We start from the raw sequence: 15,050 nt of genomic DNA, 5'->3' as shown, positions 1-15,050 counted from the left end.
GTACATACACATGTCTATCTCATTATGTCACATTTCAGTTGTGGTATCCTTTAATAAATATAAACTAAAAACACACTGCCTCTAGGTATACATATTGTATACTACTTATTGTATACTATCCCACCTCTGGTTTCCTCCCGATTCCTTCATATTGTAAGCTAGCAAAGGCAGGGCTCTCTCACCCTTTTGTGTCTTGGAATTTTCTACACATTTTGATCATCATGTTAACTTTGTCACTGTAATTGCTATGTCTACCAATTCTGTATTATGTATGTCTGTTTTTTGTATGTGCCATTGTCTGTATTATTATGTACCCCATTTTGTTTCTTACTCTGTATAGCCCCACTGAATATGTTGGCGCTTTTTAAATCAATAATAATAAGGAAGGAAAGAAATGTAAATGCGACTGTAGGGAAAGGTCGAGAGGGAGGATTTCTTCAGTATAGGAAAGACCATTTCACTTTTTGTTGAAGTTAGAAACCATCTGTTTTAATGGGAAAAATGTAAAAACAAAACCCCCAAAAACATGTTTGCCCATCTAGACAGGGAACAGACTAAGCGTGGTAAGCTAGCCCAGAGTGCACAGCATCGGTGAGAGAGGAGGAACGGAGGATAGGTAAATATACCCAGCATGCTCCATTCATGCTAGTCTGTACAGGTGGAACAGGTCTTCACTGAATCACTGGATAGGGGAAACAAGCGAGGATGGGGGTATTTGAATGGACTGTCAAACCATCTATGGATGATTAACAACTATAGTGGATAATAATCAAGTAAGATTGAACAATTCACTCATTATGGGGGTCAAGGTGCAGTGACGGGACTGGGATAAGGATATTTAAAACAGTCCACCGAAAACCTTTTCCGGATAGTGTTATTAAGTCCGTAAGACTCTTTGTGCTGTCCATGATGCCTCTACAGCTTTCCAACAGGGGCATAGCAATAGGGGGTGCAGATGTAGCGACTGCATCGGGGCACTTGGGCCAGAGGGGCCCCGTAGGGGCCACCCTCAACTACAGTATTAGCTCTCTATTGGTCCTGTGCTGGTAATAATCACTTCTATAGATACTTTGAATAGTAGTAATCATTAACAAGCTGTTCCCCATCCCCTTCTTGCACCTCTGACACTGTAGTGGCCATTGACAGGTTTTGGTGCACCGTATCAATTGTTATGTATAGAGTGCTTGGGGGGCCCCACTGTAAAACTTGCATCAGGGCCCACAGCTCCTTAGCTACGCCACTGCTTTCTAATTACCGAGGTCAGCAGAAGAGCATGATAGATCAAGTATCTTTACCACCTCTGGTAACTACCTTGGTGCTAAGTTCTGGCATCTCGGCTCTCTGGACGGCCTCACCTGTCCTGGACCCATCATGTCACATGACTCATTTTACATACCTCCCAACTTTTTGAGATGAGAAAGAGGGACACTTAAACCATGCCCCTACCACACCCCTGATCACACCCTTGCCATGCCCCTAATCACACATACCATAAAGATTTCATAATAAAAATATGTTGTTCTATGATTCGAACCACACTGGTCCTTTCTATCCTGGTTCATTTTCCTTCATATGAACATTCTAAAATTACTAATATATCAATTTAAAGGATAGGAATAAAGTTTAGAGTCAATTGAACACATTTTTAGTAGAGAAATATATACATTTACATAGAAAGAGGGACAAAGCCCTGAAAGAGGGACAAATGAGGAGGAAAGACGGACAGAGGGACAGGGCTCCCAAAGAGGGACTGTCCCGTCCCGAGCTATGCACTTTATCTGTGAAGAGAAAAAAGGTGCAGCAATGCCCTCCACAACATGATAGTTTTTTTTGTTCTTTTTCCAAATTATCAAAAGGAAAATGTGTAGGAACCAGGCCTTCAGTTTTCTTTGTTTACATTTTTTTTAAAAACGTATTCTACATATTCTATTTTGTAGTTCACCCCTTCACAGAACTGAAGCCCTTTTTGATTTAACGAGAGTGAACACAAGGCAGTGTAAAGATAGCTGCAGTTCCTCTATTACCCACAAGATGGCAATCTCACCTATACTAGGTAGAAGGCACAGATGGGAAGCCATAGAGTGGGAGGAAGTAGAGAGGAGAATTGCTGGGACTGGCAGCAGAGGAGGTAATCCATAATAACATAATATTGTATATCAAATTTACACCCTAGTAACCTCAGTGTGTTGCCTCTCCATCTCCATCAGCTGCTGTACACTCACTTGCTATGATATATGAATTATAGCCCTGATGTGCTGCAGAATTATACAAAGAGCCCTGATGATCCATTCACATTAGCTTGTGCACCACTGGAGCTTGCACTCTTATTTTCTTATCCACGCTTAGATACATATCACCAGTGGTAATAGAAGGAGGCGATGTCTTCCACATTTGTATGGCTCTGACATGCTCTGCAGTGGATTATGCAGAATAAGACAAGACACATAACATTTATATTGCGCTTTTCCCCTGGTGGACTCAGACACTTCAGGGCTGCAGCCACTAGGGCGTGCTCCATGAGTGTCGAGGATCCTTAGGGTGCCTTGCCCAAGGAGCTACTATTATCTGTGTGAGCTTACACTTTAAAGAGAATCCGAGGTGTGTTTAAAGAATGTTATCTGCATACAGAGGCTGGATCTGCCTATACAGCCCAGCCTCTGTTGCTATCCCAAACCCCACTAAGGTCCCCCTGCACTCTGCAATCCCTCATAAATCACAGCCGTGCTGTGAGGCTGTGTTTACATCTGTAGTGTCAGTCTCAGCTGCTCCCCTGCCTCCTGCATAGCTCCAGTCCCTGCCCCCGCCCCTTCACTCCAATCAGCAGGGAGGGAAGGGATGCAGGCGGGGACTGGAGCTCTGCAGGAGGCAGGGAGAGCAGCAGACTGACACTATAGAGATAAACACAGCCAGCTCTGACAAGCTGTTTGTCAGCAGCGTGGCTGTGATTTATGAGGGATTGCAGAGTGCAGGGGGACCTTAGGGGGGTTTGGGATAGCAACAGAGGCTGGGCTGTATAGGCAGATCTAGCCTCTGTATGCAGATAATATTCTTCAAACCCACCTCGGGTTCTCTTTAATGGTGACACTAGAGTCACATACAATGATCAGAATGGTTACGATTGGTTGCCTCACTTATAGGCCTGTATGAATAAATGTATACATCTGCTAAAAAGAGCATTTACTGTATATTGTGCTAAACTTTATGTTCGGCCTCAGAATTATCATCTTACTTATTTTCAAATCTGATTATTAAGAGAAGAGCAGTGCTGATAAAAAAGGACTATAGAAGGCTATGACAGCGGACTAATGTGCATTTGCACACACAGGAGTATGAAGACTTTTGACAGACTATTTTAGGAGACATCGCCAAGATATTTGAAGGGTGATAAATGCTAGGAATTATGGGACATTATTTAGTAACGGGACAAAAAGGAAGACCGAAAGCCCCTGATGGTGCCGATTATAACACAATTGAAGGCGACAAATACAATTTAGTAATTATACTCACAAATATGGGTCTAAGGTAACCACTGTAAAGGCATGGGCATGGGGGAGTATACAACTTGACCCCACTTGGGTTAAGAAGTTGCTCTCTGTAGAAAAAAGGTGGAAACACAACCCTCTACCAAAGGGTGGACTAGCAAATGAAGAAACACTGGAACAGAGGTGCCAGAAGAATAAAACAATCCTTTTCAAAATTGATAAAAATGGGAGGTATTGGTGGACTTACCTCCCCCAAAAAACTTAAATTGACAACTCCATAGTGCAACACGTTTCGCAGGATAATTCCTGCTTCATCAGGCAAATAAGGAGTAACTCAGTGAGCTTTAGGGCTAGCTAAGCGCCTCTGTATATTGTCTACGGGAGGTAAGTCCACCTCTACCTCCCCATGTTTATCAATTTTAAGAAGGATTGTTTTATTCTTCTAGCAGCTCTGTTCCAGCATTTCTTCATTATTTAGTAACAACAAGAGATGGTCTGGATGGTGACTGTATCAATGTGTGTTGCTATAAGGTGTCAAAATGTCACCGTCTATTTCTTCATGCAGGAGTGGCTGTATGTAGAAGAGCACAAAGACCTCTACAAGGACTCCATGATGGAGAATCAGCCGCCCCTCACATCACCAGGTAAGAGGAGACCTTCATTTTTTGTTAAGGAGAGAGCAGTATGGAGGGCCTTCCTAGATTCCCCAACCCCTGGTTATCCATTAAACGCATAGAAACAATGTATTCAGGCAGTTAGTGTGTTTCCTGCAGATGGATCCAATAACAGAAACCCATCAGAGAGATGTACAGGTCCTCTTTTGTCCTGGGATTATCCACAGGAAGATCCCACCATCCCTCATCATTATCAGGTAGGTGGAACTAAAGATCTGGAACTCCAGAATGACACCAGACTCTACAAAGCGTTATCTCTACTATTTTCTACAATTTCTTTGAGTCAGTACAATAAAGAAATTAGTAAAGTATTATACAGTGCGAAAGACATTATTTTTTTTATCATTTTTGAGTTTAGGATGAAGAACACATCAATGTAACAGTTGAGGTTAAAGAGGAAGAAGAAGAGATGTTTGTATTGGGTGGTCACCAGTATACGGAGGAGGGTGACACGTTGGAGATCGTTAAGGTGGAGGAATTTTCTCTAGATGAGAATGAAGGTGAGTAATAACAGTCGTACTTTGAACCTACTTCTTTGAACAGAAGACATGTAGAGTTGTACTAATAGACATTTAACCTCTTTAGGGGCGCCGCATATCAGCAGATAAGGAGAGAGAGCAGAACAGAGGGCTAATCTAGATTTTCAATTATCTTATAATTACATGTATTATATGCAGACAGTGTGTGTGTTTCCAACAGAAGGATCCAGTAACAGAAACCCACCTGATAGACATATAGGTCCTCTTTATTCCTGGGATTCTGCAGATGAAGATCAAACCATCCCTGAAGACTACCAGGTAGGTAAAACTGAGGGTTTCACTATATACCACAGTGATTACTTGTCATGCGACTTGTCTTACATGTATAGACATCTCATGTTTTGTGGTCTCATTTTAGGATGAAGATATGATTACTGTTAAAGTAGAAGTTAAAGAGGAGGAAGAAGAGACGTTAGTTTTGGGTGATGAACCATACAGGGGGGAGGAGGAAATCAACAAAGGTAGGTACTCAACACTAAACTGAGAAAATATTCACAAGTTTCATTTCTGTATTCCCCACAACAGTCTCTTCTTTTTACCTCTCAGTCAGTATGAAGGTACTTATTATATTTGGTATAGAAAATACATCCCCAGCTCTCACCAGATAAATATATATTTTTAATTACTACACTGTCCAATTGTATCTACAAATAAGGAGGAGATACTGTACACCATATGAAAGGCCCACCTCCATTCCTCAGTATAACATCATAGTGCCAACAAATGAGGAGGAGATACTGTACACCATATGAAAGGTCCATCTCCATTCCTCAGTATAACACCATAGTACCAACAAATGAGGAGGAGATACTGTACACCATATGAAAGACCCATCTCCATTCCTCAGTATAACATCATAGTCCCAACTAATGAGGAGGAGATACTGTACACCATATGAAAGGCCCATCTCCATTCCTCAGTATAACATCATAGTACCAACAAATGAGACGGAGATACTGTACACCATATGCCTGTCCCATCTCCATTCCTCAGCATAACATCATAGTACCAACAAATGAAGAGGAGATACTGTACACCATATGATAGGCCCATCTCCATTCCTCAGTATAGCATCATAGTACCAACAAATGAGGGGGAGATACTGTACATTATATGAAAGGCCTATCTCCATTCCTTAGTATAACCTCATAGTACCAACAAATGAGGAGGAGATGCTGTACACCATATGAAAGGCCCATCTCCATTCCTCAGTATAACATCATAGTACCAACAAATGAGGAGGAGATACTGTACACTATATGAAAGGCCCATCTCCATTCCTCAGTATAACATCATAGTACCAACAAATGATGATATATTGTACACCATATGAAAGGCTCATCGCCATTCCTCAGTATAACGTACCCACCAAATGCGGAGGAGATACTGTACATTATATGAAAGGCCCATCTCCATTCCTCAGTATAACATCATAGTACCAACAAATGAGGAGGAGATACTGTACACCATATGAAAGGCCCATCTCCATTCCTCAGTATAACATCATAGTACCAACAAATGAGGAGGAGATACTGTACACCATATGAAAGGCCCACCTCCATTCCTCAGTATAACATCATAGTGCCAACAAATGAGGAGGAGATACTGTACACCATATGAAAGGTCCATCTCCATTCCTCAGTATAACATCATAGTACCAACAAATGAGGAGGAGATACTGTACACCATATGAAAGGCCCATCTCCATTCCTCAGTATAACATCATAGTACCAACAAATGAGGAGGAGATACTGTACACCATATGAAAGGTCCACCTCCATTCCTCAGTATAACATCATAGTGCCAACAAATGAGGAGGAGATACTGTACACCATATGAAAGGTCCATCTCCATTCCTCAGTATAACACCATAGTACCAACAAATGAGGAGGAGATACTGTACACCATATGAAAGACCCATCTCCATTCCTCAGTATAACATCATAGTCCCAACTAATGAGGAGGAGATACTGTACACCATATGAAAGGCCCATCTCCATTCCTCAGTATAACATCATAGTACCAACAAATGAGGAGGAGATACTGTACACCATATGAAAGGCCCATCTCCATTCCTCAGTATAGCATCATAGTACCAACAAATGAGGAGGAGATACTGTACATTATATGAAAGGCCTATCTCCATTCCTTAGTATAACCTCATAGTACCAACAAATGAGGAGGAGATGCTGTACACCATATGAAAGGCCCATCTCCATTCCTCAGTATAACATCATAGTACCAACAAATGAGGAGGAGATACTGTACACTATATGAAAGGCCCATCTCCATTTCTCAGTATAACATCATAGTACCAACAAATGATGATATATTGTACACCATATGAAAGGCTCATCGCCATTCCTCAGTATAACGTACCCACCAAATGCGGAGGAGATACTGTACATTATATGAAAGGCCCATCTCCATTCCTCAGTATAACATCATAGTACCAACAAATGAGGAGGAGATACTGTACACCATATGAAAGGCCCATCTCCATTCCTCAGTATAACATCATAGTACCAACAAATGAGGAGGAGACACTGTACACCATATGAAAGGCCCATCTCCATTCCTAAGTATAACATCATAGTACCAACAAATGAGGAGGAGACACTGTACACCATATGAAAGGCCCATCTCCATTCCTAAGTATAACATCATAGTACCAACAAATAAGGAGATACTGTACACCATATGAAATGTGTATAATACAAGTGATTTGTATTGTCATTGGTGTGCTTTTTTGAATTTTCTATTATTGTTTCCCCAATAGATGGACGGGATGTGGGGAACACTTCGGAGGGACGTCTTATCTCACCTCCAGATGATAATGCAGAAGATAATGACGCCGCACAGTATTCTCCAGGAGGAAACCCCATCACTGGAAACACACATCACAGACTTTACCATGAGGAGAGATCACCGGATCCTTCCAATCCTGAGGATTCTGCTGACAGATCTTCCTCTAGTAAATCTCATACTGTTAGACAGGAAAGTGAGAAGAGATTTCCATGCCTTGACTGTGATAAATTCTATAATAAGAAATCACTTCTTATTCTACACCAGAGAAGTCACACGGGCGAGCGGCCATTTTCTTGTTCACAGTGTGGGAAATGTTTCAGTCACAAGGGAAACTATGTTGCACACCTGAGAATTCACAGGAATGAACGTCCCTTTACATGTGCAGAGTGTGGGAAATGCTTCTTTTATAAAGGAGACCTTCGTAAACACCAGAGGAGTCACTCAGGTGAGCGCCCATTTCCATGCTCAGAATGTGGGAAATGTTTCAGTAACAAAGGAGCCCTGCTGACACACCAGAGACGGCACACAGGGGAGCGACCTTTTTCATGCTCAGAGTGTGGGAAATGCTACATTGACAAAGGTGATCTTCTTACACATCAGAGGATTCACACCGGCGAACGTCCTTTTCCATGTTCGGAGTGTGGGAAATGCTTTACTTCAAAAGCATCCCTTGTTTCACATCAGAAAAGCCACACAGGAGAGCGTCCTTACTTATGCTGTGAATGCGGAAAATGTTTCATTAAGAAAGGGCAACTTCTTACCCACCAGAGAAGTCACACAGGTGAGCAGCCTTTTTCTTGCTCTAAGTGTGGGAAATGCTTCAGCCAGAAAGGTGCCCTTCTCACACACCAAAAATACCACCGAGGGGAGCGTCCTTTTTCATGCACAGAGTGCGGGAGAAGTTTTACTGAGAAGGGAAACCTTCTCACTCATCAGAGACGGCACACTGGCGAGCGCTCTTTTCCTTGTCCAGATTGTGGAAAATGTTTCTTTCAAAATGGAGAACTTCTTAGACACCAGAGAAGTCACACAAAGGACCATCCTTTCTCCTGTACAGAGTGTGGGAAATGTTTCCGTGAGAAGGGACACCTCCTTGCCCACTACAGGAGTCACACAGGAGAGCGTCCCTTTTCCTGTTCAGAGTGTGGGAAAAGTTTCAGCTGGAAAGCAAGCCTTCTTAGACACCAGAGAAGTCACACGGGCGAGGGACCTACTCAGAATACAAGTCAGGAAAACAGCCCGGCACATGATGACTCCGATCAGGATGAATTCCTGGCACAGAACTTTATTGGTATGAAAAGTCCTTTTCCTGCCCTGTGACAACCAATGTTCTCATATACACTTGACAAACCCAGAAAACATCTTCAGCAAAAGTGAAAGCTTCCTCTCATTTTTACTGATATTTATCACTGAACAATATCTTTGTATTTATTTTTTACTGTTCTCTGCTGCAGCAGCCCCTGGGATGCTATAGCAGACGTTGATCTTGGTGGGCCGGAGGCTGCTCTTTGCTGTTCACAGACTCTCTAGCTATTTCCTCATTTCGCAGATGAATTAGGAAACCTTGGGATTCCCTTCTTATGTCATTGGTTACATTGCCTCATGTGTTTTAGAGAGCTCATACAGTATATGGGCAATGTAATATGACTGTCACCTTCACTGTCACCACTTCATCCTGACCATCCTTAGTCCTTCCTGAATGGACTGATGATCACCCTGAGATCTGCTGGGGAGGCCAACAATAAAATCAAAAGCCATTTATAGGGCTGATAATGAACAGGCCCCTATGAAGGACATAGAGGCTCTATTTTGTTCTCTGGTCTTCATTGTTGTACCTGAGTTTTCTCTTATAGATAAAAAGAGGGATGTTATTCTATCTTCTGCTGGGGCACAATACCCCCTCCCCCCTTAGCTTTTGTTTGGTCATCAGGTGAACTAAGCATTTGTCCAAAAATCTGGACAGGAAGTCTAGAGATCTGAGTGATCAGATGCACTTCTAGCAGGAGGGAGGCACCAGTATTGGGGTCAGAAGGGGGGAACACCATTATCGGGTAAGGAGGGGGTAGGCACTTATCAGGGGTAAGGAGTGGGGAGGCACCAGTTTTTGGCTCATGAGGGGAGTGGTACCAGAATTGGGGGTTAGGAGGGGATAGGCACCAGTATCAGGGGTCTGGAAGAGTGAGGCACCAGTATCAGCAGTAGGGAGGTGGGATGCACTAGTATTGGGCATCAGGAGGGGGTAGGCAACAGTATTGGGGTCATGAGAAGGAGGTAGGCACAAGTAGAGGAGGCACCAATATCAGGGGTAAGGAGGGCACTAGTAATAAAGGTAAGGAGGGGGGCACACTAGTATTAGGGTTCAGGAGTAGGTAGACACCAGTATCGGGTCATGAGGCAGAGGCACCAGTATTGGGGGTCAGGAGGAGGTAGGCACAAGTATGAGGAGTCATGAGGCGGAGGCACAAGTATTTAAGATAAGGAAGCGGGAGGCACCAGTATCAGGGGTTAATGAGGGGGAGGCACACGTATTGAAGATAAGGAAGCGTGAGACACTAGTATTGGGGGTCAGGAGGAAGTAAGCACAAGTATTGAAGATAAGGAAGCAGGAGGCACCAGTACCAGGGGTCATGAGGGGGAGGCACAAGTATTGAAGATAAGGAAGCAGGAGGCACCAGTACCAGGGGTCATGAGGGAGAGGCACACGTATTGAAGATAAGGAAGTGGGAGGCACCAGTACCAGGGGTCATGAGGGGGAGGCACAGGTATTGAAGATAAGGAAGTGGGAGGCACCAGTACCAGGGGTCATGAGGGGGAGGCACAGGTATTGAAGATAAGGAAGTGGGAGGCACCAGTACCAGGGGTCATGAGGGAGAGGCACACGTATTGAAGATAAGGAAGTGGGAGGCACCAGTACCAGGGGTCATGAGGGAGAGGCACACGTATTGAAGATAAGGAAGTGGGAGGCACCAGTACCAGGGGTCATGAGGGGGAGGCACACGTATTGAAGATAAGGAAGTGGGAGGCACCAGTATCAGGGGTCATGAGGGGGAGGCACACGTATTGAAGATAAGGAAGTGGGAGGCGCCAATATCAGGGGTCATGAGGGAGAGGCACATGTATTGAAGATAAGGAAGTGGGAGGCGCCAGTATCAGGGGTCATGGGGGGTCATGAGGGAGAGGCACATGTATTGAAGATAAGGAAGCGGGAGGCACCAGTATCAGGGGTCATGAGGGGGAGGCACACATATTGAAGATAAGGAAGTGGGAGGCGCCAGTATCAGGGGTCATGGGGGGTCATGAGGGAGAGGCACATGTATTGAAGATAAGGAAGCGGGAGGCACCAGTATCAGGGGTCATGAGGGGGAGGCACACATATTGAAGATAAGGAGGCAGGAGACACTAGTATTGAGGGTCGGGGGAAGAACCAGTATCAGGTAAAAGGGGGGAGGCAATAGTATTGGGGGTCAGGAGGGGGGCTGTAGGATCAGTAAAAGAGGAGGCTTGGTCTTCAGCCATAATTCCCTAACCAAGCTGAAGGACTGTGCGGAACCTTTGCTCACTCTGCTTATTATTTCACATACCATCAGTATTGTTATTCTCCATTTGTAAAGACTGCTTATTTTGCTGTTTTTTGCTAATAAAGTTGTTGCTCTGCATTGCCGTCCTCTCACTTGTGCCTCTTTTATGGTCATCACCATGTCTTGTTCCTCTTCTGCCGTGCCACTTTCTTCCCTCCAGCACTCTGTAGATTACACTCTGTAGAGCAGTTAAATGTTTACCTGCTTCTAGTGCTGGTCAGGCCCTTTTCCCTTCTTTGCATCACTTGCTTGGGAAGGTGGGGTGGTTGTATTGGCCACAGTTACTGTAGTGGTTGGGGAGGTGTGCTATACTGACTACACTTGCTGGGTGGCAACATGTCACATCATCAGGAGCTTGAGGTATACAGCAGAGAGTGTGCAGCTGCCGGGAAGAACTGGGAAGGCCTAACAAGCGCAGGAGCAGGTAAGTATTACACTACTTACTGCTCTGTACAGCTACTTTGCAGAAGTGGCAAAAGAAGATAGCCCCGGCCCACAGGGGTAACAGAAACAGCCGTTAAGGTGGACCTGAACTCAGAACTTCCTCTCCGCTGTAAACGATAAGCATCAGCAGAATAACCTTTAAACAAAAACATTTCTTTGTACATAAAACTCCTGCAATAAATCTGCAGTGTGTCTACTTCATGGTTTCATGGAAGCAGACAAAGGGTTAACATCATGAGTTTACATATTAGCTGAGTTTGCCAAGAACTGACAAATGTATGTGCTGACACAGCTGAAAGATCAAATTATACTTGTGATTACTTACTGATGAGGGAGAATTAGACAGGCTGTTCTCTCTAAAAACACACGGTGCATTACTCTTTGTTTTCCTTGTGTCCTGTGCACTAGATCAGGTCCATTTAAAGGGGAACTGAAGTAAGAGGTATACGGAGTCTGCCATATTTATTTCCTTTTAATCAATACCAGTTGCCTGGCAGCCCTGCTGGTCTATTTCTCTGCAGTAGTATCTGAATAACACCAGAAACAAGCATGCAGCTAGTCTTGTCAGATCTGACATTAATGTCAGAAACACCTGATCTGCTGCATGCTTGTTCAGGGGCTATGGCTGATAGTATTGGAGGCAGAGGTTCAGCAGGGCTGCCAGGCAACTGGTATTGCTTAAAATGAAATAAACATGGCAGCCTCCATATACCTCTCTCTTCAGTTCCCCTTTAAGCCCCTGGTCTATTAAATGCTTTTTGAGGAATTCTCACATACTTTGGATACTCTGACATGGAATGAAGGTATCAGAAATCATTCACTCTGATTAATTTGTTTAAACAAAGAAGCTACAATATGATTGGGGCGGAGAGGGACGGAGGAGATGCGTTAAATTCATTAAAAGTCATAGAAATGTAAGATAATGTCAACTCTGTTTATATTTTCTTCGAGCTTATGTTACACGTCACCTGTGGTATTATTTTGGTTTAGCTGGTTTCTCTGGTCACCTGATGGCTTAGCCGGGGTGGTTATCTGGTATAATGAAGTCGATTGATTCCTTCCTGCATGTAACCCAAAAATGCACAGTGGATTCTACCAGGACTGTGAGTACTGCAGATATTGGGAGGTCCACCCATGAGTAATATGAGACATGTCATGCTGGACAAGCATAAAGTGAACCTGAACTCTTGCACAGGGCAGAAGGAAAACATAGAGAAATGCACCCTGTATGTATTTAGAGAGTTTATCCTCTCTAATTCACCCTCATCTGTGACTAATCACTGATGCCTAAAAGATCAGCAGGACTGCCAGGCAACTGGTCTTGTTTAAAAGGAAATCTATAAATAAATAAATATGACAGCCTCCATGTTGCTCTTGCTTCGTGTCCTTTGACGTTGAATTTACACACTCTAAACCACATGTAAAATTACTTTTCTTTCACAAACAGCAATAAAACTGCTGCTAGTTTAGTTTAAGGGCCCATTTCCACTACGGTGATTTCGCCGCCGATTCTGCAGAGTTTCCCCGCACATGATTCGCACGGGGAAACTCTGCCATAGGGGATGATGGGGCCGCGGCGGAATCGCTTGCGGGAGCGATTCGCCCGGAACACCCCGCAGAATTCGCCGCGGAGGCTGCGAATCCCATAGCCGTGCATGGCACGGCTCATGGGATTCGCCTGCGATCCTGCCCACCCGCTCAGTGCGGTGTGCGTCTGCGAGACGCACGCCGCACTAGTGGAAATGAGCCCTAAAATAGTAAAGATTAGGTTCTCAAAAAACTGTGTTAATTGAATTATGCTGATGAGCTCACATGCTAGCAAAATAACTAAAGTTAAGTCTAAGAAGGAATCAGAAGCTAGAGCTCCCAGCGTCACTTTGCCAGCTAGAGAGGATCTCTCCAGACTTGGGTAGTGGATGGAGGACTGGAGATGAGTAGTTCCTCCCACTGTGCTACTCTACTGGGAAGGTGGGATTCGGGGGGGGGGGGGGGGGGGGGACAGTGAGGACACACACAACGAAGCATGCTCCCTATGAAGGCTCCACAGCTTTCAGCATGTCACCACAACACCCAGCATGCTCCATAGAGGCACAACAGCAGCCAGTATGCCCCATAGAGGTACCACAGTACCAAGCATGGCACCACACAACACCCAGCATGCATTTGTTTTGTATCAATAGAGAGGGGAGCTTCAAACAACATTTTCCTGGGCAGGCCTACTTAGACCGCTGTTAAGTTCATATAAATTAGGCTCCACCCATGACCACACCCACATTCTGGTCCGGTCACACCTATTTTTTTGTCTGGAGTGCCCAAAAGTGCCCTCTTAGGATCCTAGCAGCGCCCCTGGTGGGTACCAGGGGCGTTGCTAAGTTCTTACGGCTTTGTTCACATCTAAAATCGAAATTGCTGACGGGCGCGTTTTGCGCTTTTTTGCATGTTTTTTTAGCGCCTCCCGGAGCTCCACTCCGCACTACAATTTTGTACAAAGCGCTTTTGCAGAGCGGTTCCGGGAAGAACTCTTTCACCCGGAAAATAATAAATACAATGGGCCTGATTCACAAAGCAGTGATAACTCAGTTATCACGCCTAAAGGACTTTAGGCGTGATAACCTTTGCACTGCTGAGTTAGCACCGTTTTGTGCTCTTTATCGCGCGCAAAGTCCGCGCGCAGTGCCCATAGGGTTTAATGGGCACACCACGCGCACTGCACCGTGCGCCGCGCAATTGCGCACGCAAAACTTTGCGCGCGGGAATTTCGCGTTTCAATTTATCACGCCTAAACTGAGTTTAGGCGTGATTAAGGGCTATTTACAGGCGTACAAACACTTTGCACCGCTTTGTGAATCAGGCCCTATATATTTATCCATAAAAGAGCAAACTCAATCGCCGGATAATTACCTGATAAAGCGATTTTGAGCATTTTGCGTTTTTCCTATACCTTTCATTGTAGTAAAATCGCCTTGAAAATGGTACATGCAGCACTTTGCTGAGCGGAAAGCGGACGCAACGTGCTGATATGAGCTGTCCCATAACGAATTATCACCGACGCTCAAAAAAAAACATAAAACGCTCCAGCCAAAAATAGGTGTGACAATGCACCAGAATGTGGGTGTGGTCATGAGTGGATACTAATATACATGAACCTAAACTCTAAGTAGGCCTGCCCAGCAAAATGTTGGATGAAGCCCCTGGTGGGCACAGAAAAAGGACGATTGTGATCCAACAGGTAAACCAATAATTAATAATAATATAATTTCTTGCATAGTGAATTGCCACTCAATCTAGATAATTATTAGCAGGGGTGAAAACTGAAGCTAATATTAATCATTTTGTTCCAAGGTTTTTTTTTCTTTGACAAAGTATAGTTTCTTATAGTTCAGACATGTCAAAACGTTGGAGCCTCATTTCTTTCTCCAGGGCCGGGCCGAAGCATAGGCTGGAGAGGCTCCAGCCTCAGGGCGCAGTGTAGGAGGGGGCGCAGAATTCATTCAGCTGTCATTCCTAATTTTGTTTGAAGCAGAA

The 15,050-nt window shown here is 44.3% G+C and overlaps 1 protein-coding gene across 1 annotated transcript in view; it reads left to right on the top strand.

Moving 5' to 3' along the window:
- Positions 1–9,521, top strand: part of LOC137536859 (zinc finger protein 271-like) — a 31,298-nt gene extending 21,777 nt beyond the window's left edge. Inside the window, exons 9-14 of the mRNA XM_068259044.1 lie at positions 4,048–4,126; positions 4,256–4,353; positions 4,515–4,656; positions 4,856–4,953; positions 5,054–5,156; positions 7,475–9,521. Coding sequence (XP_068115145.1) covers positions 4,048–4,126; positions 4,256–4,353; positions 4,515–4,656; positions 4,856–4,953; positions 5,054–5,156; positions 7,475–8,823 — 1,869 coding nt within the window. The 3' untranslated portion in view covers positions 8,824–9,521. The remainder of the gene's footprint in view (positions 1–4,047; positions 4,127–4,255; positions 4,354–4,514; positions 4,657–4,855; positions 4,954–5,053; positions 5,157–7,474) is intronic.
- Positions 9,522–15,050: the final 5,529 nt, after the last annotated feature.

Source organism: Hyperolius riggenbachi, chromosome 10, assembly GCF_040937935.1.
Source record: "Hyperolius riggenbachi isolate aHypRig1 chromosome 10, aHypRig1.pri, whole genome shotgun sequence".
NCBI classification, from domain to species: domain Eukaryota; kingdom Metazoa; phylum Chordata; class Amphibia; order Anura; family Hyperoliidae; genus Hyperolius; species Hyperolius riggenbachi.
Note: the sequence above shows the minus strand (reverse complement) of the source record. Positions and strands in the feature narration are given on the sequence as shown.